Source organism: Lynx canadensis, chromosome D1 (assembly GCF_007474595.2).
Source record: "Lynx canadensis isolate LIC74 chromosome D1, mLynCan4.pri.v2, whole genome shotgun sequence".
NCBI classification, from domain to species: domain Eukaryota; kingdom Metazoa; phylum Chordata; class Mammalia; order Carnivora; family Felidae; genus Lynx; species Lynx canadensis.
The window spans coordinates 100,346,545-100,369,822 of record NC_044312.2 but is presented as its reverse complement, the minus strand read 5'-3'; the positions used below and the strand labels follow the sequence as shown (position 1 = coordinate 100,369,822).

Here is a 23,278-nt window from a genome sequence, read left to right as displayed (position 1 = left end):
TTTATCTCATTTTAAAATGGAGGTAAACTACATTTCCTACTACTTCCCAGGGTTGTATAGAGAACTGAATGGCGTGGAAGTGAAGGTGAAAGCATTCTGCCAATGGTATGGAGCTCTGAAAGCCAACATGGCTTGCATCCATGAGACCCACAAAATTATAGCAAAGAAACAGTTCTTAACGGGCTCATGAGGACACACTCTGGGTGGTCCCCCAAGGCTCAGCCAGAGGAAGCAGGCAGAAATGCCTCTCTCCAAGTCTTCTTCTCAAAGAGGCTTATTTACATACTTTAAAAGCCAACGCCTAAGATTCAGGCTTCTAATTTAGCACACATCTAGGGGCTGACTGCAATCCTCCCTAAAGACCAAGAAGGCCAGTGGATACTATCTCCACCTTCTCTCCCTGGCCCATTCCAGGTGATCAGTGTCCCCCTGGCAGGAGCTTATCTGGTGCCCCAGGTTTTGTGGCTGCTCCCAGAGTATGCCCCCCTCAATCACCTGACTCTTGTGGGCAGTGGGGCTTGCATTCACTGGTCCCATAGGACTGCAGCAAACAAAGAAACACTCCTTAACCAGGTCCTAGAACAAAGGAAACAGACAGAAATGCCCATTCCCCAGTCGTTCCTGAAAGAGGCTTATTTATATACTTTAAAAGCTACTGCCTAAGGGTCTGGCTTTCAATCAGCCTGTTTCTTGATGAGATCCTCCCCTTTGGGACACTTACAGGTCGTGGTTCACCCTCATCTACTGAAAGCCACTAAACACAAAGAAAGCATCTTGCACATAGGTTTGAGAGAAAACCAAAAGCTCAGGCCAGGCTGAATAATTAGGTTCATTTCTTACAAGACACCGCTCCATCAAGACTAGGAGAGATGGCTCTTTTATCTAATGCACAGAAACCAACAGAGAGTCAAGGAAAACAGACAAACAGAGGAATATGTGCCAAACAAAAGAGCAAGATAAAATTCCAGAAATAGGCCTTAATGAAATAAAGTGATTTATCTGATAAAGAGTTCAAAATAATGGTCATAAATATGCTCACCAAGGTTAGGAGAACGATGCATGAACAAAGTGAGAATTTCAACAAAAAGAAAATATAAGTACCAGAGAAATCACAGAGCTAAAGAATACAAAAACTGAACTGAAAAATTCAATAGAGGTTCAATACCAGACTACATCAAGCAAAAGAAAAGATCAATAAACTCAAAGACACGTCAGTGGAATTCATCCAAAAAGAAAAAAGTATGAAAAAGAGAAGATAACATGAGGGGACTATAGGATATCATCAAGCAGACCAATATTCACATTACAGGGGTCTCAGAAGGAGAAGAGAGAAAGAAAGGGGCAGAAAGCTTTTTCAAAGAAATCATGAAAATTACCCTAACCTAGAGAAGGAAAATAGATGATCCAGACCCAGGAAACTCAGACAGTTCCAAATAAGATGAATTGAAAGAGACCCACACTAAGACACTTTGTAACTAAATTGTCAAAAGTTAAAGACAAACTTTAAAGCACCTAGAGAAAAACGACATGTTACATATAAAAGAACCCCCATAAGATGATCCACACATTTTTCACAGAAACTATGCAGGCCAGAAGGGAGTGGCATGGTATATTCAAAGTGCTGAAAGAAAAAAAACTACCAACCAAGAATACTCGACCTGGTAAAGCTATCTTTCAGAATTGAAGGAGAGATAAAGAGTTTTTTGGACAAGCAAAAGGAATCACCACCATTAGACCAGCCTTAGAAGAAATATTAAAGGGAGTTCTTCAAGCTAAACTGGAAGGATGCTAATTAGTAACATGAAAACATATGAAGGTATAAATCTCACTGCTAAAGGTAAAATACAATTAAATTCAGAATATTCCAGTGCTGTAATGGCATAAATCAGTAGGTAATAAATCACTTACAACTCTAGTATAAAGGTAAAAGACAGAAGTACTAAAAATAACCATAACCCCAATAATTTGTTAATGGATACACAGGTAATTGTGACATCAAAAACATAAAATGAGGGGAGGAGTAAAAATGTAGCTTTAGTATATAATTGAACTTAAGTTGTTATGAGCTTAAAATAGACTATTATAAACACAAGATATTTTATGTAAACTTCATGGTAACCAGAAAGCAAAAACCTGCAGTGAATACACAAAAGAGAAAGGAACATCACTACAGAAAATCATCACAAGGGAGCAAGACAAGAAGAAAGGAAGAAAAGAATTACAAACAGCCAAAAAACAATTAATGGCAGTAGTTAGTCCATACCTAACAATAATTACTCTAAATGTAAATGGACTAAGTTATCCAATCAAAGATACAGAGTGGCGGAATGGATTAAAAAACAAGACCCAACTATAAGCTGCTTACAAAATTCTCCCTTCAGCTTAATGATACACACATTGAAAGTGAAGGAATGGAAAAAAATATTCCATGCAAATGGAAACCAAAAGAAAACAAGAGTAGCTATACTTATATTAAGTAAAACAGACTTTAAGCCCAAGACTATAATAAAAGACAAAGAAGGTCATTATATAATGATAAAGGAGTCATTGCAACAAAAAGATATAACATTTGTAAATATCTATGCATCCAACATAGGAAGACCTAAATACATAAAGCAAATATTAAAAGACCTGAAAGGAGAAAGAGATGGCAATAAAATAATAGTAGAGGACTTCAACACCCCACTTTCGTCAATAGATAGATCATCCGGACAGAAAATCAATTAGGAAACATTGGAGTTAAACTACATATTAGACCAAACGGCTGTAACATTTACAGAACATTCCATCCCAAAGCAAAAGAATACACATGCTTCTCATGGACACATGAAACTTTCCCTAGAAGAGATCACATGTGAGACCACAAAACAAGTCGTAATAAATTTAAGAATACTGAAATCATATCAAGCATCTTTTCAACCACAATGGTATGAAACTAAAAATCAATTACAAGGGGCACCTGGGTGGCTCAATCAGTTAAGTGTCCGACTCTTGATTTTGGCTCATAATCAATCATGAGATCTAGCCCTGCATCAGGCTCCATGATGGCAGCACAGAGCTTGCTTGGGATTCTCTCTCCTTCTCTCTCTGCCCCTCAGAGAATAATTAACTTATTATTATAAGTTTATAATAAATAAACTTAAAAATTATATAAAATAAAAGAAAAAATAAAAATCAATTACAAGAAGAGAAGTGAAAAATTCATAAATATACAGAGATCAAACAATATGCTACTGAATAACCCATGGGTCAAAGAAGAAATTAAAAGAGAAATTTTAAAAATATCTTGAGTCGATAAAACAGAAACACAACATACTAAAACTTATGGGATGCAGCAAAAACAGTTCTGAGAGATGTTTATAGCAATAAATATCTACTTAAGAAAACAGAACAATCTCAAACAACCTAACTTTATGCCTCAAAAAAACTAGAAAAGAAAGAAGAAACAATACCCCAAATTAGTAGAAGGAAGGAAGCAACAAAGATGAGCAGAAACAAACGAAATAGATACCTAAAAAACAATTGGAAAGATCAATGAAATTAAGAAGTAGTTTTCTGAAAAAAACAAGTAAGTCATAAGTCTTCAGCAAGACTTACGAAATAAAATAAAAGAAGGGACTCAAATAAAAAATTAGAAATTGCAAATCATATCACACAAATACAAAAGATTATGAGAGTACTATGAACAATTACATGCCAACAAATTGGACAATCTAAACGTAATGGATAAATTCCTAGAAACATACAACCTGCCAACCTTCCAATACATAAAGAAATAGAAAATCTGAACAAACCAATTACTAATAAGGAGATTGAACCAGTAATCAAAAACCTCCCAACAGGGGCACCTGGGTAGCTCAGTCAGTTGAGTGTCTGGCTCTGGATTTTGGCTCAGGTCATAATCCCAGGGTCATGGGATCGAGCCCCTGGTCAGACTCCATGCCTGGCATGTAGCCTGCTTGGGATTCTCTCTCACAATCTCTCTGCCCCTCTCCCCTGCTCACTCGCTCTTTCTAATAAAAGAATAATAAATAATAAAAAAAGGGGTGTCTGGGTGGCTCAGTTGGTTAAACATCTGACCTCAGCCCAGGTCATGATCTCACAATCCAAGAGTTCAAGTCCTGCATCGGGTGAGCTCAAGCCCCACTTCAGGTGAGCACAAGCCCCACTTTGGGTGAGCCCCAGTTTTCTCCCTCCCTCTCTCTCTCTCTCTCTCTCTCTCTGCCTCTCATGGGATTCTCTCTCCCTCTGTCTCTGCCCTTGCTCACTTGTAACCTCTCTCTCAAAAAAAAAAAAAAAAAAAAAAACCTCTCCCAAAAAAGAAATAACCTAAGCATCCATCCACAGTTGAATGGATAAAGAAGATGGGGTACACAAATATACAATGGAATATTAAGTCATAAAAAGGAACGGAATCCTGCCATTTGCAACAACATGGGTGGGCCTTGAGGTATTATGCCAAATGAGATGAGTCAAATACTGCATAGTATCACTTATATGTGGAACCAAAAAAGAAAAGAAAAGAAAAGAAAAGAAAAGAAAAGAAAAGAAAAGAAAAGAAAAGAAAAGAAAAGAAAAGAAAAGAAAAGAAAAGAAAAGAAAAGAAAAAAGAAAATTAAGTCAAATTCATGGAAACAGTAGAAACCTGGAAACAGTAGGAGGTGGTTACCAGAGCCTGGGGGGGGGGGGGGGGGAGGAGGAGTTATGGAGAGGTTGATAAAAGGAAACAAACTTTCACCTATAAGAAGGTAAGAAGAATAAGGTCTGGGGTTCTCAGGTAAATCATGGTGACTGAATTTGGTAACACTGTTTAGTGTAAGTGAAATTTGCTGAGAGTAAAACTTGAATGCTCTCACACACACACACCCAAAAAAGATAACTGTGTGAGATGATGGATTTATCAATTAACTACATGGGGGAATCCTTTCAAAATGTACATGTATATGTATATCAAATCACCATAATGTACACTTTAAATATCCTACAATTTTATTTGTCAATTATACCTCAATAAAGCTGAAATTTAAAAATAATTTAAAGAAATTAAAAAAAATGAATGGTGCTATGGACAGAACTGTCTCCCAGAAATTCATCTGTTGAAGCCCTAATCTTCATCGTGACCATGATGGTATTTGGAGATGGGGCCCTTGGAAGGTAATTAGGGTTAGATGAGATCATGAGGGTAGGATCCTCTTGACAGGATTAGCAGCTTCTAAGAAGAGGAAGAGAGAGAAGGCACTGGGTCCCCCTCCATCCCCACCCCCGCCCCCCCAGGGCCTTGTGAAGACACAGCTAGAAAGCAATTCTGCAAGCCAGGAAGAGAACCCTCACCTCGGAACCAACCCCACCAGCACCCTGATCTTGTACTTCTGGTCTGCAGACCTATGAAAAATAAATTCATGTTGTTTAAACCACTCAGTATGGTATTTGTTATGGTAGCCCAAGGTGACTAATAGATACGGGCTATGTATACTGCTATTAAAAGAGCTTCAAAATATATCAAGCATTAAAGAAAAAAGCACATTAAAAACCATTGTGCAAACATACTATAGATGTAAAAAAAATAATACTAGCTTGTTGTTCAAATCCACATATTCTCAATTGTTTCCATTAACTCTCCACAACTCAGATATCCGGCCTCTTCTTATTTAGCAGAAAAAGTTCTCTGCTGCTACAATCATCATCAAGGGAAGGAAAAGAGCCAATTAGTTCCCTGTTCTGTGAGATCTATGATCTATTTTCTGTGGCCCGCACCCAGCTTTGTGGCATGATGACAGTCTTTGGCAACTAATTATACTCCAAGGAGCTGAGGCAAAGAGTTAGGAAAAGTTTGCAAAGAAGCAAATTAATGTCATCCCTTGGGGGGATTCAGAGCTGGGAATTCTCTGACCTCCTTGAGATCCCCAGGAGCTACAGGTAAGTAATTAAAGGCGTGATTGGAGGCCGTGAGGACACGGATGAACCAGACTCCTCCTACAACCACACTGTACACCCAACCCAGGACTCAGCACCCCCCAGTCCCACTGTTAGAGCCACAAAACAAGACATTTAGAAGCAGTTGGGTCACCATGCCCAAGCAGAAGCACAGAGGCCATTTCTTTCCCATCTACTCCTTCCCCACACAGGTGTCTCTGGAAAGAGGGAAGATGCCACCATTTACGGAATCCCTGCTAGGTGCCAGGCACTATGCTAAGCACTATATCTATTGGCTTGCCCAATATGGCACAGAACACCAGCACTCACCAACACCCTCAGTTCTCCTCTGCTTCCTGGGTACCCAGCTAAACGCTGTTTCCCTGTCAAAGGAATGTGGCTGAAAACGATATATGTCATTTCCGAACTTGACCCATAGAAACCTCCCAGGGGCGCCTGGGTGGCTCAGTTGGTTGAACCTCCAACTTCAGCTCAGGTCATGATCTCACGGTTTGTGAGTTCAAGCCCCATGTCAGGCTTTTGCTGACTGCTTGAAGCCTGGAGCCGGCTTCAGATTCTGTGTCTCCGTCTCTCTCTGACCCTCCCCTACTTGCACCCTGTCTCCTCTCTCAAAAATAAATATTAGGAAAAAAATATTAAAAAAAAAAAACCTCCCACACACTGTTTTCCACATTCTCTTCCTCACCTGCCAGCTAGAAAGTTAACACTCTGAATGACCTTCATAGGTTTGGGTGAGATGGAATGGAACCTGTACCAGCCTGGGTCCTTGAATGGTGCCAGCTACTTTAAATTGTGACATGGCTATTAAGCCATTGAGATTCTGGGACTTGTTGGTTATAACAGCAGTTAGTTTACCCAAGTCATACACTCTAGCTCACCATCTGGAAAATACAAATGAAATCACATTTTTTATCTACACAACTAATAGCTCAAGGCCACACTTGCCTTATTAACAGAAGTCCACTATCTCCCCCACATAATGCTGGACCCCTTCTCCATCCCAAATTGTCCAAGAACTGAGGAATTCTCAATCCAAAGGACTGCTGCTGCCAAAGGCCATGTAGGAAGAGAGGAATTAAAAATCTGACCAGGCACTGTCTTTGGTCATTGCCATGTAATTAGTCCTGGGTCATCTGATGGATGTGGGTCTACCGCCCAGGTCTAGACCTCACCATGGCAGGGTCGGACTCCATACTTGAGTCCCAAGGTCATGGGGTCCAGTATGGCTGGTACAGCCAGCACATGCTGTACAAATCAAGCCCCCACACAAACCCTGGTGCTGAACCTACATCACCAACACTGGCCCCTCTTTCCTTCATGGAGGGCTCCCTCTTGCAGCTTTTAATATTCATTCATGTTGATGGATCATGGTCAATGTTACCAGGAACCACCAAAACAGGTTTCCTTAATTGCAAATCTCAGAGACCAAAAGTTAAGGGCTTCAGTCCTTCCTTCCCAGAAAGCCCCTTGCTCTGTGTGCAAAATTGTGCATACCAAGGGGAGAGGTACTTTGTGCTCTGCCTCAGGAAAGACATCGTAACAAAAGGTTCCTACACTTACTATATCTGCATAACTAAGCAGGGCGCTCAATTAACTTCTCAGAACAAAGACATCTACTCCAAGGAAACTTCCTGCCTCTGCCTATACAGAAAAGCAGCTAGCAGTTAAACTTGAATTTTGAACAAATTATCTCACTTAAGCTATGAGTAAACGCTATTATGTTCCACGCATTATCAGTAAATGCTATTATTCTCACAAAGACCTAGAGGTTCCAAGAAGCGAAGTGACTTGTCTATAGAATCGCAGGCAAATCGGGTCCGTCTGACTCCAAAGCAGTTTCTGAGGATCAGGAATCTTGGAGTGGCTTAGCTGGCAGGTCTGGCTCAAGGTCTCCCAGGAGGCTACAGTCAGCCTGTAAGCCGGGGCTGCAATCATCTGAAGGCCTGACTGGAGTTGGAGACTCTACTTCCAAGACCACCTGGCTGCCGGCAAGAGGTTCAGTTCCTCGCCACGTGGGCCGCTCTCAGGGCTGCTCCCGAGAGTGAGCTGCAGAGATGTTTACAACCTAAACATCTGAGATGTTTACGACCTAATCTCAGAAGCAACACACCATCACTTCTGCTACATTCTGCTGGTCACACAGACCAACCCTGGTACAAGGCACAAGGGGACCACCTGGCTACGAGGACCAGAGAGTAAGTATCATTGGAGGCCATCTTGTTGCTTGGAGACCACACGGGATTTTCCCCCTTCTTTTTATCTAAATTTTTTGTATACTAAATTGTAAGGGGGAAAGCTACAGAGTGCTGGCAAGGGCACTTCCTCAGCCCTGTTGATTTTTAGGCATCCCCTCTCTGCCTTCTAGTTACTTTAAGGATGCTATTTTCTTCCATCGCCCTCCCACAGTTGAACCAAGAATGGCTTCCTCCGCCCAGTCCTCTGGCGCCATCTAGTGGCCACATCCGAAATGGCTGCCCCAGCCAACGCTTCTCCGTTTTGGGGTCCAAGGATTTAATTTACCTGCCTTCAGGAAAGTGACTAGGATGATTTTCCTCAGAAGTCCCAGAGATCGACATCCAGCTCCAGAAAGGAGCTGTGAAACCCCGGAAGGGATGGATGAGCTGTCAGAATTTTTGAGACCAGGGACTAAACTTGCCTCCTCCTTCTGCTCTGCAGATGTCAACCAGCCCTGCTCCCTGGCAGGGCAACACTCAGCCAGAAGCACGAAGGTTCTCCCTCGTTTCCTCCAGCTTTACTGCTCAGAACCTAACGTCCAAAAACTTAACGTTTTTTAACAAACTGCTAGCAGCAAGAGGGACTCAAAACCGGCCTCAGGTTCACGCTCATTTTAAATAACTTTGTAAAACTTGACAAATATATTTAAAACTCTGTTGTAGCTACTTTTTTTTCATCAAGGAGAAAAAAAATTAGGTTTTAACTAATTGGGTAGTCATTGAGAGAAAGTAAAAAATTTAGGCTGATAGATACCTCCGGGTTCTGTTTATAAATGCCTGGTTAAGAAATGGACTATTTTAAGGTGATGGGTATTAAGAAGGGCACTTGTGATGAGCACAGGGTGATGCATGTAACTGTTGAATTACTATATTGTACACCTGAAACTAATATAACACTGCATGCTAACTAACTGGAATTAAAATCGAAACTTTACAAAAAAAAGACTATTTTAAATGAAATCTTCTACTCTTGAAAGAGATGACTAAGAACCAAGCCTTGGAGTTGATTCAAATCCCAGCTCCACCAAATACTAGCTGTGAGGTTGTTTTAGTTATTGCCACAAAAATGCAACATAATGAGAGATCCCAAAGTCATAGATTCTCCTGGAGTAAATCATTCTCATGGAATCGTAGGTCAGCCAGGGACCAGCTAACTAGGCAGGGCTGGACCCAGGTGGCTCTGTTCCGAGGCACAGCCCAGCTGGGCTTGGGTGGGGCAACTCTGCTACTCAAGTGTTCATTCCAGGGCTCAGGTTCACAGGGCAGCAGCTGCCCAGCGGGGGTATTTTTCATAGCAATGGTTGAAGCACAAGAGGGTGAACAAAATCAACCGAAGTGTCTTATGATCTAGACTCGGGACCAGTACGGTCACTTCTGCTCACATCGACGGACCAAAACAAATCGCCTGACCTCATGCTGATTCAGAGACAAGGGAGGGGGATGACGTGGGAAATCGTCATCCTCCACGGGGCTCTTAGGTCCCCTCTCAGCTAAGCTCCAGAGACTGCAGTCTCCTGGATCCCTCTTCAAAGTGCCAAATTCATTCCTGCCTCAGGGCCTTGGCACACTCTGCCACTCCCTTCCAATCCTTTCTCAGTCTAGCTGCAATGTGTCAGCGGGCAGGTTTAATCCCTTTTAAACTTCCTGACTCTCCAGTAGGCCCTAAAATTCTACAGGGGCAGCGATCATGCCTGCTTTGTTCTCAACTGTACACACCCAGGGCCCACTGCCAGCCCATAGGTGATCAATAAAATTTAAGTTGATAAATGAATAGCTACCATCTACTGGACGTTTCATGCATCCCAGGCAATATGCTGAGTGTTAACAGCATCAAAATTTTAACCACATTCGTATTTGCAAAAATCTGAACCGTCATCTCTATTCTTTCTGAACTTACCTTCAAGCCTCCTCTTTGCTGAGAGGCAGAGTCTGAGACATGAGGGTAAGTAAGCCCAGAAACTTCCCAGTTGAAGGTGTGATGGCCAGATGACATCTGGGCTCAAAACACCCTTGGGAAGATGCCCTCGTAGGGGCTGGGGTCTTTAAACTTCCCCAGCTTCAACAAGACATCGACCCACACCCACCTCTGCTTAGGCACGAGGGTTGTGTATTCAACAAGGCCCACAGACTCCACTCCTGACACTCGGGGAGAACTTCAGCTTTCGGCCACCCAACGCTTCTCAAAAGCAGGAAAGTTTGTGATTTCCACTCAGTCCATTCGGGCAGGGGAGGAACAAAAGCTCAGGCCTCCAAACTCGGACCTGTCTACCACCATACATCCATCAGGAAGCATCGCTTGTAAAGCAAAATACTTTCTATCCTCAACCAGGAATAATTAAACGGTAATATGCTCCAGATCTGTGCTTTCTTGCCTAAGGAGAAAGGTCATTACAGTCGTGGCCTCAGGCAGACCTGGACATACCAGCAGTAAGTAGCCTTCCTGGAAAACTGACCTTCCTTCAACACAGCATTTCACAGTCAACAGCTCAGGCATGTGCTGGAACTGTTACTAGTTATTTTGCACTTGGCAAGCAGGCCAGCATGTAGCCGCAGTCTCCAGATGGTTGGGAGAGACAAGGAGGATGGGGGGGGCGGATGGGGGGGCGGTTAGGAGGGAGAGACAGCAGGAGCCGGCTATGAGCAAGGTCCTAGAGGAACCTGGAGGAACCCCCAACCACTGCTGAGGACCTAGTGGGGCCTGGCGGCAGGGAACCCTGTCTCCCCACTGAAAGGGCTGTACGTGCCCTGTTCGGTGTGGTAAATTCTACCCCTGGCTCCTATGAACAGGGCTCCATTCCCCTCCACCAGCCCAGCGTCTGGTAGGTGCCCTTCCTTCCAGCCCCTGTGACACCACGTGACCACCATGCAGCTTCCATCCAGAGAAAACAGTGAAGGTAAAGTGTGTGTGTGTGTGTGTGTGTGTGTGTGTGTGTGTGTGTGTGTGTATGTGTGTGTGTGTGCACGCGGTTACTTACGTATCATGTACACGCACACCTGGAGAAGAGTGTCAGGCGTGAGACTGCTTCAGGCGACCACACAGTCCCGGAGCTTCTTCCCTTCCAGGCTCGTCCGCCGCCCGCGCGCTCACCCTCCGGTGCTACCGCTCCGGCCTCCCGGACACGCGCAGGGTCCCCGAGGGCGCAAAGCCTGGGCTGTCACGCCCCCAACCGCCCCCCCTTCTCCTCCTGCGAACAGTCCGCTTAAGACTCGGCTCGAAAACCACCACCCGTATTTCCGGAATCCGGTTACCTGTGCCTTTAAACCCTGGTACCTCGTGCATTCCTTTTGGGTTTGAGGCACCTGGGGCGGCTTCTTACGCGAGGACCTCTGCTGTATTCATCTTCATTCCCTGGCCGGCCTGCGGCGTGTGCACCGCGGCTCTAGGAACGGCCTCTAGTCTCCCCGCAAGCAGGCATGCGCGCCGAGCACGCGCCGAGCACGCGCCGGAAAGCTTTCTCTCGTTGGCATGGGGGTGTGCACCGCCTGCCGTGTGACAGCCACGAGTTCATGCCTCCGAGGGTGAAATGCTGGTTTTCCTTACACCTGCATGACCCAACATACTAAAGCTTTTATTTACATAAAATAATTCACATAAAAGAGGGGGATCTGTTTCCCCCTCTGTTTTTGTTCCATGAGGGCAAAGGTTTTTGTCCTTTTTGTTTGTGGTTGAACCAGGTATTTTGCTTTACCAGCCACAGAGGCAGAGTGGCTGGTGCATCACAGGCACTAAGGGATAGTGGCTGGTGCATAGTTGGCACTCAAAAACTGTCCAGATTGCCACAGTGTCCCAGAAATTCTGGGATTCCCCAAATCCATCACTGAAAAAAAAAAAAAATCTGAAAATCCTGGGGACTTGCCTAAGGTATGTGTGCTGCGACCAAATGGCACAAATGGAGTGTCTGTCCATGTGTAGACCCATGTGTCTGACCCTGTGAAAGCACACGCAGCCACATCTCAGATGCACACTCACTTCTTCTTGCAAGTCTCCTCTTCACTTAGTCTCCCTGGATGTGTGTTTTGGGCTGGATTATGTCTCCCCAAATTCATAGTTTAAAGTCCTAACCCCAGTACCTCAGAATGTATTTGGAGGTACTGTCTTTAAAGAGGTGATGATGGTAAAATTTAAGTCGTTAGGGTGGGCCTTAATCCTTTATGACTGGTTTCCTGATAAAAAGGGGAGATCAGGTCACAGACAGACACAGAGGGAAGACCAAGTGAAGACACAGGGAAGATGGCGGCCATGTGCATCAAAGAGAGAAGCTTCCGAGGAAACCAACCTGCCAGCGCCTTGATCTTGGACTTCTGGCCTCCGGAACTGAGAGAGATTAAATTCCTGTTGTTTAAGCTTCCTGGCCTGTGGCACTTTGTTGTGGCCCCAGCAAACTAACACAGTGTACAAAATCCAAAAGGGACACATGTTTTTGTTAAGAACGCCCCAATTAAACACAGGCCCGTACACTGCTCAGGAAACGAAATGGTGGGGACCTAAAGTAAAAAGTGGGACAAAAAAGAAACAAAAGGCACCGTGTGTTGACACTTTTTATATTTGGTATTTGTGAGTCTTTTAAAAAAATTTTTTTTTCAGGCCATTTTTTCCTTAAAAAAAAAAAAAAAAAAGCAACCAACAGCAATACTCTGTACAAGTATAACAAACATTAGAAATATGCATCATTCCAAAATAGTTACAAGAAAATTACAGTTTTAGAGTCCATATCAACACATCCTGTTCATACGTGCCCCCCGAGGGAAAAATGCTACAGTATGTCGAACACTTGGCTGCTATACAGTCTGAAAACGCAGAACTTGGACTTTTGAGGCAAACCAACATAGTCACCAAGCCTTGTTTAGCACAGTAAGTGCAACCCAGCACTGCAAAAGAAAACCAGCCTTTTTCATCTCTGATGAAAAGCAAACATGAGTCAGATGCAAAGGTGGCCCCCACCCCCAACGAGCCTCCGGCTCGACGAAGCCCAACTCCAGTGCAGTCAAATCTGCCAAAGTCCACCGGAGGTCACTAGGTGCCCACAGGGAACAGACTCCCAAATGTCACTTCCCACCGGTGCCAAACGTCACTAGGTTTACCTTTGGAGGCAAACGTCCTCACTCTTGGGAGAAGGTACCGATGCCCCAAATCCCCCAGACCAACTGACCACCAACCTTCAGGCCTTTCACTGATAACTAATCCCACCCTGGCCATTTTTCTGTGTGCAACCGGCAAATAGGAAAGCAGGGGTGATCACACCATCTCCGCGATTCCGCTGGACTCCTCAGATTTTAGTTCATCGTTCCTGGGAGGCTTTGGGGCAGGAGCTCGAAAGCACCTTCTCTTTTCTATGGCCAATCCCCAGCCCGTGTGTCCTTTATATTTACACAATTATCTTCCCTTTTCAATCACTGTGCTATAAATACCCTCACCACCCCCACCGGTCCCCAAACCCAGCCCTCTTCAGGATGCAGAGAAGCATCGTGACCTTCACATGACCTGCCATGTGGAATCCAGACCTCTCTACCACGAGCCTTCCTCCCAGGACTGGGAATGACATCTGAGAGTGGCTTAGCTGGGGCTCCTGCCCATTTCCCAAACCCATACCAGGCGGAAGGAAGGAGAGTTTCTGGGGTTTTGTGTGATTTTACACAGTATGTTTATAATTATTGTTGCTTTAGCCTTCTAAAGGAATTTTTGGAGCCAAGTCCTTCCCTCCGATTTCTCTGTGGCAGGGAATGTAGGCAGGGCCGGGCAGAGCATCTTTGTCAAAAGTGACTTCTACACCCCCATTCCAGTGGCTTCCTGACAAGTAAAGTGGAGAGGGGCATGACCCACAGAACTGCGGCCCCGGGCAGGGACCTCCGAATGCCATCACGGAACTCTGAGAGCTGCACGCATGGAGAGGCAGACCAGTGTGAAGGTTTGGAAGCAATCTGCCCAAAGCCAGCTTCACTCAACAGCCCGGGACGGCGTGGCTTCCCTGATGCAGGCCTAAAGAGCCGAAGGCCCCTCTGAAGGGGAGTCAAGATGGCCCAACCAGGCCCATACAACCCATTCCTCGCAGGGGCTGATGCTGAATGAACTGCTTGCCACAAGAGAGAGCAAAGGGTTCGGCGAAAAGTGCAATTTCTGTGTGGGAAGTAAGTCCTCCCCAGACACTGACACGACCACCTCCTCTCCTTTTAATCCTTTTAGTACCTCAAAGGGAAAAGGGGACAAAAGACGTACAAGCGCTAAGCCTCTGAACCGAATCAAGGGCTTTCAGTACGTTGCGGTTCACCCTCCATAACCCACTAGCACGTCCAGTCAGTTCTCAAGGTGCTAGCAAGTTGAGGAACACGGCAGCGTCGGGAGACGGGCTCCCCCAGGTCAAGAGTGACCGGGGCACCCGGAGAAGACCCCGCTCCCATTTTCACTAGGACACAGTTGTCCTGAATTTACAGCAGGATTTATTACTGTGGAAAACGGCCACAGGAATCCGGGGACTTGGTAATTCCTTCATAAGACCTTCTCTACTTCATTGCCTATAGGAGGATAAATTCAAAACCTCTTCAAAATATAACCTGAGCCACAATATAAAATAAAAAGAAACAAACCCTTTCATGTTAATGCCTTGAGAAGTTTACAGATTATGTACCAATAAAATAAATCCTCATAAATTCTGAAATTCTTGGTGGATACACACCTGAAGCAAAAAAAAAAAAACAAAAAAATTAATCTACATTAAAAAAATCAAAAGTAATTACAGCAGCAGTATAGTGAAAAGAGGTTTTAAAAATAATTACATCTTTGATACAAATTCAAACTCTGTACACCTCAATTCAAAGGAATGACTGTTTTAAGAGTTTAGTATATATATATACAGTAGATACCGATATGTGTCACTGCAGATAGACTAAAGCCAGTGGACTTTGAGGGAGGAGGGATTAATCAGACACGGTTTTCACACTGAAGTGTTCACAGATTGCCACGCTTTCAAACACACACACACATACACACAGACACGGACACACAGACGCACATAAAATGCCAACCTGAGTAAAACGTTACTAAAAACCTAGAGCATCATGAATCACTAAGTCACATATTGCACCTTTAAATAATCCTTCTTACCAAATACAGAAATGAGAAAAAAGGATGAAACAGGGACAAGAGAAGGAGATTATATCACTGTAGGGTTCCTCTGCTTTCCCCCACCCCCAGAAATTCTCAAGGTGATACTTGGTTTCCACTCTCACTCAACCAATGGGCTGAAAATGTGGCCAACAGAAATGTCTTTGGGGAAAACCGGGAGAGAAAGGGGAAAAAAAGAATAGAGCACGAAACATGGGGGACGGGGAGGCCTCCTCTAGTCAAATGAGAACAGGAATGTTACCGAGAAGGCTGAACCTCAGATACTAAACTACTGTTTAAATATTCCTTATATTCCAATTATGAGATTCAATACAAAAATAGAGATATCTACTGAGTTTTGCCTGTGGAAGCATAATTCAGAAAAGGCACATGTTCAAATAGAAAACCCAGGCAGAAGAGGTACCACGTACCCCTCCCGACATGATAATCATCCACAATCACATATTTTCCATCAGCTAGATTCCAAGATACAGTAGGTAAAAATAGATCTCTGATACTTAAAATATATTCAACCCAACACAATCCTGGCTTTAGCATGTGAATCATATAAAATAGTCTTTTTTAAAAAGAATCTGTTTTGAAAAAGAAAAAAAAATCATAGCTCACTTTTCCTGGTGTTCCATAATTCTCAAGGAAAAAAAAAAAAAAGTGAACTCATCCCATTGGTATTCAGGAATGTAGTTGATTAACTCAACACCCATCCACAGCCCCTGACAGCCCCAACTTCTCATTTGTCATGTTCTACATGTGCAGCTTCACACCCTCAAATTAGTTCTAACAAAACAGAACAAAGAATAAGATATTAGACATATAAAAACATGTCGACATCGGGGCATTTTCCTTCGCTGTGGGTGTGACGGTCCGGTTCACTCCAGAAAGGTTTTACTTTGGAACTAGGCGATGTAACCATTTGTCTTTCCAAACGCAGTCACTGGTGCAAGGTTTTCATAGATTGTCATTGCAGTTGTGTTCTGGTAGATAAGATCTACTTTTGAGTCCTTCTGGGATCTGATGATATCCAAAACACACTGGTTGAGGAAAACATACTGGTCCTGTTAGAAAAGTAAAAAGAGAAAGCAAATGAGTGGAGGTCCCAGAGATTAGCACCCAAGGTTACTTTCAGATTACCACCACTCCCCCAAACCCATCAGCCCCACAATGAACAAAGCCAACAAGATTTTCTTGGTTAGTGAGCATGGGCGGTGTAAGGAGTAAATTGTGATTCTCAACAGAGGGGACAGGTTAAGGGGGATAATCTGGGTAGAGTTGGGTGGGGACCACCCTCAGGCAAGCTCGTCAGAATATGCAGGTAGCCATTAAAAAAGGAAGAGGAAAAAGGTATATGCTGAAAGATATCCAGGGTGCTATAAGAGAAAAAAAAAAAATCACAGGGCAGAATTAGATATAACATAAAATCCAATGAAAACAAATATTCCATGTGTCAATATCCAAGATATATAAAAAAAACCTACACAACTCGACAGCCAAAAAACAATCCGATTAGAAAACGGGCAGAGGAACTTAATACACCCTTCTCCAAAGAAGACATATAGATGGTCCACAGACACACGAAAAGATGCTCAACATCACTCATCATCAGGGAAATGCAAATCAAAACCACCGTGAGATATTACCTCACACCTGTCAGAAGGGCTAGTATCAAAAAGACAAAAAACAACAAGGACTGGAGAGGATGTGGAGAAAAGGGGACCCTTGTGCACTATTGGTGGGAATGTAAATTGGTACAGCCACTATGGAAAACAATATGAAAGTTCCTCAAAAAATTAAAACCAGAAATACAATTGTGATCCAGTAAGTCCACTACTGGGTATTTACCCAAAGAAAACAAAACACTAATTGAAAAAGATATGTGAACCCCTATGTTTGTTGCAGTATTTTTACAGTAGCCAAGATAGGAAAGCAACCCAAGCATCCATCAATAGATGATAAATAAAGACGTGGTATAAATATGCCATGGAATATTACTCAGCCATAATAAAGAATGAGATCTTGCCATTTGTGACAACATGGATGGATCTAAAGGGTATTATGCTAAGTGAAATAAGTCAGACAGAGAAAGACAAATACCATACGCTTTCACTTATGCATAGACTCTAAAACTCAAAACAAACAAATAAAAAAGCAGAAACAGACCCATAAATACAGAGAATTGGTGGTTACCAGAGGGGAGGGGAGGGGGGAGATGGGAAAAATGGGAAAAGGGGAGTAGGAGGAACAGGCTTCCGGTTATGGAATGAATTAAGTCACGGGGATGAAAGGCACAGCATATGGAATACAGTCAATGGTACTGTAATAACCTTGTGTGGTGACAGATGGTAGTTACACTTATGATGAGCAGAACATAACATATAGACTTGTTGAATCACTCTGTTGTACACCTGAAACGAATGTAACATTGTGTGTGTGTCATCTGTACTCAGTTTTTTTAAAGAGCACCAGCCATAACAACAAAAAAAAAAAAAGTACTGTGTGTGTGCGTGTGTACGTGTGTTTTTCTACAGATGTACATAAAGAAACCTATAGTGATATACACAAACTGTAAGCATTGGCTACCTCTAGGGAAGAAAAAGTAAAAGAGAAAAATACATTCTATATAATCCTGTTTTGTTAGATGTCTTAATATGAACAAGTTTACATTATCTTCAAACTACAAAAAAAAAAAAAGGACCAAGAAAAGAATTTGTGGGCAGGTATAAGATTTCTGTGTTTCTTCAAAGGAGATAAAAGACTGAGTTCTACTCTACATAATTATAGCAGGAAAAAAAAAAATCTCTTCTGACCAACACAGGAGGTGAATTCTACACTTTCTTCCACAACCATGCTGCTCGCCCAAAAGCACACGATGTACCCAGGCCTCCAGAACATTCCCTGCTAGACTCAAAAACACAGCACATATTCATGGAGTTCTAAATTGGTACAGGGCGACAGCCTGATACAAAATTAATATTCTGCTCTCATCCCAGTCAAGACACATTCCTTCCTACAGCGTTGAAGAAGGCGATTTCCCAATATATTTGCTGAGAACATGACTTGAAAACAATGTTTGTCAGGAACATTTCAGGGAAAGCCGAATCCAATGGGTCTTACCCAACTGACATTGTAGATACTAAGCATGAAGTTTCTCAGCTGGCCAGCCATCCCCCGGGGACTATGATAATTGATGTTCTTTTACATTCACAGGGCTAGGTGAGGATACACCGCTATATGAACATTATGCCTATTTCATTCACATTGCTAACATCTGAGAAGTCCGTTTCATCAGCTTGTTTTAAGGAGGGTCAGACCTTCTCAGAAACAAAGCATGAAGATACCAGTTTTAAGAGTTTACAACCCGGAAGACAAAGTTCAGAGAACTGCTAAGATTATTTGATGAGTTAGTGGCCGCAAGGTAAGGAATCCAGGTATGATCTTGGTGTGTACTGTTCCATTGCTGGTATCACTACCACCATATCACCATATCGGATAATTCAATCGCAGTTAAGGATCTAAAAGAAATCCAGTGTTACCTCACAGCCCAGAACCAGAAAGACCTAGAAGGGTGAAGTGTTTCAACACAAGTATGTGACATGATGCAACCTTTTGAAAACAGGATTGAAAAAGCGGACTGCCAGACACAGAGCTCGGCCTCACCTCTGTTTGCACCATTAAAGGCCTGTGCATTCGAAGGTCATACACAATCCCATACACATCCACAGTGTTCTCGTTCTCTATCTGGTAGATAAGACGATCGATGGCAATGTACGTGCCTGTCCTTCCAACCCCAGCACTGAAGAAAAAAAGACATGAACACATCACCATGGGTTACCTCTAACGTAAAATGCTCAAATGTGCATTTGTGCATGTATCTTGCTCCCCTCCACTATCAATGCCCAGGATCATGAAACATTTGCTCAACTAAAACCTCAGCAAATTGGATTACACTAGCTTGGGACTGGGACCCAATCCCTAAAGTTCATTTTGCGTCAAATATCACAAATAAGACCTCTTGCTAGAGCGGCTTGAATCTCAGTCCCATTCAAGTTATTAACCATAACCCAGGATGGCAAGTTTCATCAATTTGTTCCCCATAGGGCAACAAAGCCCCTCTTCATCTTTCCTAAATTAATTGCTTTAGCCTAAAAGCTAGCTAGTTGTCTTATTGGGCTAGAGCAGGAAGCGGGGACAAACTTTTTCTGTAAAGGACCGGACAGTAAATATCTTTGGCTTTGCACACTAAATGATCTCTTTCTGCCATTTTAGCATGAAAGTAACTAGAGGCAATATGTAAGCAAACAGGCATGGCTCTGTTCCAATACAACTTTATTCGTAAAGGGATTGTGGTAATAGTTTCACAGGTGTATACTTGCCTCCAAACTCATGCAGTTGTATACATTAATTTATGTACAGTTTTGTATGCCAAAAAAAAAAATGTTTTAAATAAACCAATAAAATGAACTAAAACTATGCATTTCAACTTCACTAAATAACAAACCAAAATGCTGAATGAAGAAAGCAGGTTGCAGAATGATGTCTACATCATAAAATTTGGCAAAAGCTTAAAGCTATATAAAACCACAGATATACATACATATGTAATAAAATATAAAAGCATACAAGGGAATGATTCAGATCAACTTTAGAACCATGTTTAACTGTGTAAGGACACTGATAAGTAGCAACTTTATATCTGGAACATATTATTAACAAAAAGAAACATGACCTCATGCCATAGTTTATTAGATTATTACTCTATTTTTGTAAGGTTGAAATATCTTTTTTTTAATTTTTTTTTAATGTTTATTTATTTTTGAGACAGAGGGAGACAGAGCGCAAGAGGGGGATGGGCAGAGAGAGAGGGATACATAGAATCTGAAACAGGCTCCAGGCTCTGAGCTGTCAGCACAGAGCCCGATGAGGGGCTTGAACCCACGAACCGTGAGATCATGATCTGAGCCGAAGTCAGATGCTCAACCGACTGAGCCACCCAGACCCCCCTAGGTTGAAATATTTTATAAGAAAATGTCATAGGGGCACTTGGGTGGCTCCGTTGGTTCAGCATCTGACTCTTGATCTCGGCTCAGGTCATGATCTCACGGTATGTGAGTTCGAGCCCCGTGTCAGGCTCTAAGCTGACAGTGCAGAACCTGCTTGGAATTCTGTCTCTCCCTCTCTCTGCCCCTCCCCAACTTGTTCTCTCTCTCTCTCTCTCTCTCTCTCTCTCTCTCTCTCAAAATAAATAAATAAACTTAATAAAATGTTATAAGTAAGATATAAATTAGAATATATTATAGTCTTAAAAAAAACACAGGCAACCTACCAGATCTGGCCCATGGTAATAGTTTGCCAACCTCTGTTCTAAAAGCCTCAGGGTTGGGGCGCCTGGGTGGCGCAGTCGGTTAAGCGTCCGACTTCAGCCAGGTCACGATCTCGCGGTCCGTGAGTTCGAGCCCCGCGTCGGGCTCTGGGCTGATGGCTCAGAGCCTGGAGCCTGTTTCCGATTCTGTGTCTCCCTCTCTCTCTGCCCCTCCCCCGTTCATGCTCTGTCTCTCTCTGTCCCGAAAATAAATAAATGTTGAAAAAAAAAATAATTTAAAAGCCTCAGGGCTTAGGGAATAAGTCCATGGTCCCTTATCCAAACCTTTCTTAAATTTCCAAATGCCTGTTGCATTCCCTCTCACGCCTTGCTTTTCTAAAGTGTCCGCATTTATAATGGCGTTTGAAATCGGTCCTACGTGGAGCGCCATCTGCATACCTGCAATGCACCAGAATGGGAGACTCAGGAGGACTCTGCTTCATGTAGTCACGGACAAGGTACCGAAAATTGATGAGCAGGTCGGTGGTGTCGGGAACGCCGTGGTCCGGCCAGGAGGTGAAATGAAACTGTCGCAGAGGGTGACTCTCACTTGTCTGGAGCTAAGAACCCGGGAAAGAGAAAAGGGCACGTGAAATGGAGCAGCACCCGAAGGCTGAGCCGCATGGGATAGCTGACAGGTAGCTACAGAGGAGTGGTTACAACTAACAACTGCAATGTTACATTGGTACAGCAACTGAGAAAGTGCTCGCTCACCAAATCCCCACAATGTGCCCAAGAGGGAGGGTTTATCATCCCCTTTAAAGATTCTGAAAAGTGAATCAACTCCCCCCACTCAGCCTAGATGCGGGACAAGTGCATCATCCTCTGATCCTGAGTTCAGATCTTCCTTTCCCACTACAGGTGCCTGCCAGTGATGCACTCACAGTCTCACAGTCCTATATCTACACCTTCTTAGAGCTTCATGAAGCCCGTCCCTGAGCCCACATGGGAAGGTCATCGACCAAAACACCAAAAATGAACTATACTGATGCAACTCTGATAATCAGAACCTTTGGGGTGAGAGCTGCCTCACAATCCGTGAGCCTTCCGGAGAGTCTCACGAAGCGACAGGCAACTGGCGAGCACCAAGGAAGTATTTAGAATTGCAAGAGTTTGAGAAAAGACCATCCCCCCTCAAAGAAAATAAAAAAGAAAAAGAAAAAAGCATCTATTTCAACATCAGACAACAGGAAGTGGATCTCGTTATAACAGTTAGTTATGACACAGACTAGTTTCCTACCGCAGATTGAAGCATGTACCTTTTGTCATCAGAACTCCACCCAGGCTGGGCCATTCCTGCCCTGGATTCAAGTGTTCTCACTACGTCCGTCCCCGGCACTGACCTCACCCACATACCTACATCTGGACTGCAGGCATTTCCATGTCGTTTGTGACAGCTACCTTTTGAAGCTTTTTTTTTTTTTTTTGTATATATGTTATAAAAGCAGTGTATTCGCATTGTTCAAAACATGGAAAAGAGTAGAGAAAGGGGCAGAGTGAGGGACAGGGTACTGGGAAGTCTCATACACACAAAGGTGACACTCACAAATTTAACCGAAAGTACTGATCCAAAGAAGGAAAGCAGTTATGTGAGATAAGGAGAGGAAGGGGTGGGGGGAGTTCAGACCTTTCAGGATTTATCTCTGTAGAGGGGCAAGGGGGCTCAGGTTAGGGGTGGCAGTCAAAGGAAACTTTTAGTTCTATCTGTCGCCTTCCCGCTTTTAAAAAAGAAAATAGATCTGGGGCGCCTGGGTGGCTCAGTTGGCTAAGCGTCCAACTTCGGCTCAAGTAATGATCCCACAGTTCATGGGTTTGGGCCCCACGTCAGGCTCTCATGCTGACAGCTTGGAGCCTGGAGTCTGCTTTGGATTCTGTGTCTCCCTCTCTCTGCTCCTCCCTTGCTTGAACTCTGTCTCTCTCTCTCTCTCAAAAATAAACATTTAAAAAAAAAAAGGAATGGATTCATGCATTTTGTGTAATCAAAAATTACTATTTTACTAAATGCTATGTGGTATCCTGGATTCGATCCACAGGATCGGGCTTTAGCGGAAACAGGAACAGGAAAGGGCTTTAGCAGAAAAATGTGAAACCCAAATGAAGTCTGGAGTTTAGTTAACAAAAATGGCAACAGTCACGGTAATTTTCTTTAAATAATGTGGACAATTCCACCCGTGATTCCCCTCCACAAGGGTGAACCCCTAGCACTGAAAGCAACAAAGGATAATCCAATCTGTTTTAAATGGACGAAATCTATAGAAATAAGTATATTTTAAGGGCTTCTCAACCACTATTATCAGCGTGTGATAAAAGCTTGGACAGCACTTCCAGAGGAGGAATTGAAATGTTAACTGAAACCAGGACATCTGAGGCACAGCCAATCAGTAAAGAATTAATACTTCTGTATCCGTGACTTATGGAATCTTCAAGGATAATTCTTGTAAACTACAACCTAACCTACCAGCACCCCCATAAAAGTCAACACCACTGAATCTACTCCCAGGCTTTTCTTTTGTGCACTATTCACAATATGCATAAAATTTTGTCTGCTGGTATGTTTCACTTAATTGCATTCTCACATCTCCTCATGGTAATTATGCAGTCTACACAGCCATCATTTCTAATAGCTAAATAATGATA

At 43.2% G+C, this 23,278-nt stretch overlaps 1 protein-coding gene across 7 annotated transcripts in view; it reads right to left on the bottom strand.

The window, feature by feature from the left end:
- Positions 1-12,694: 12,694 nt before the first annotated feature.
- PTPRJ (protein tyrosine phosphatase receptor type J) overlaps positions 12,695-23,278 on the bottom strand; it is a 173,234-nt gene continuing 162,650 nt past the window's right edge. For all 7 annotated transcript variants that reach the window (XM_030333584.1, XM_032594887.1, XM_030333585.1 and 4 more), the window contains 3 exons: positions 21,041-21,201; positions 18,940-19,075; positions 12,695-16,340 (listed from right to left, as the gene is read on the bottom strand). In XM_030333584.1, coding sequence (XP_030189444.1) covers positions 16,182-16,340; positions 18,940-19,075; positions 21,041-21,201 — 456 coding nt within the window. In that variant the 3' untranslated portion in view covers positions 12,695-16,181. The remainder of the gene's footprint in view (positions 16,341-18,939; positions 19,076-21,040; positions 21,202-23,278) is intronic.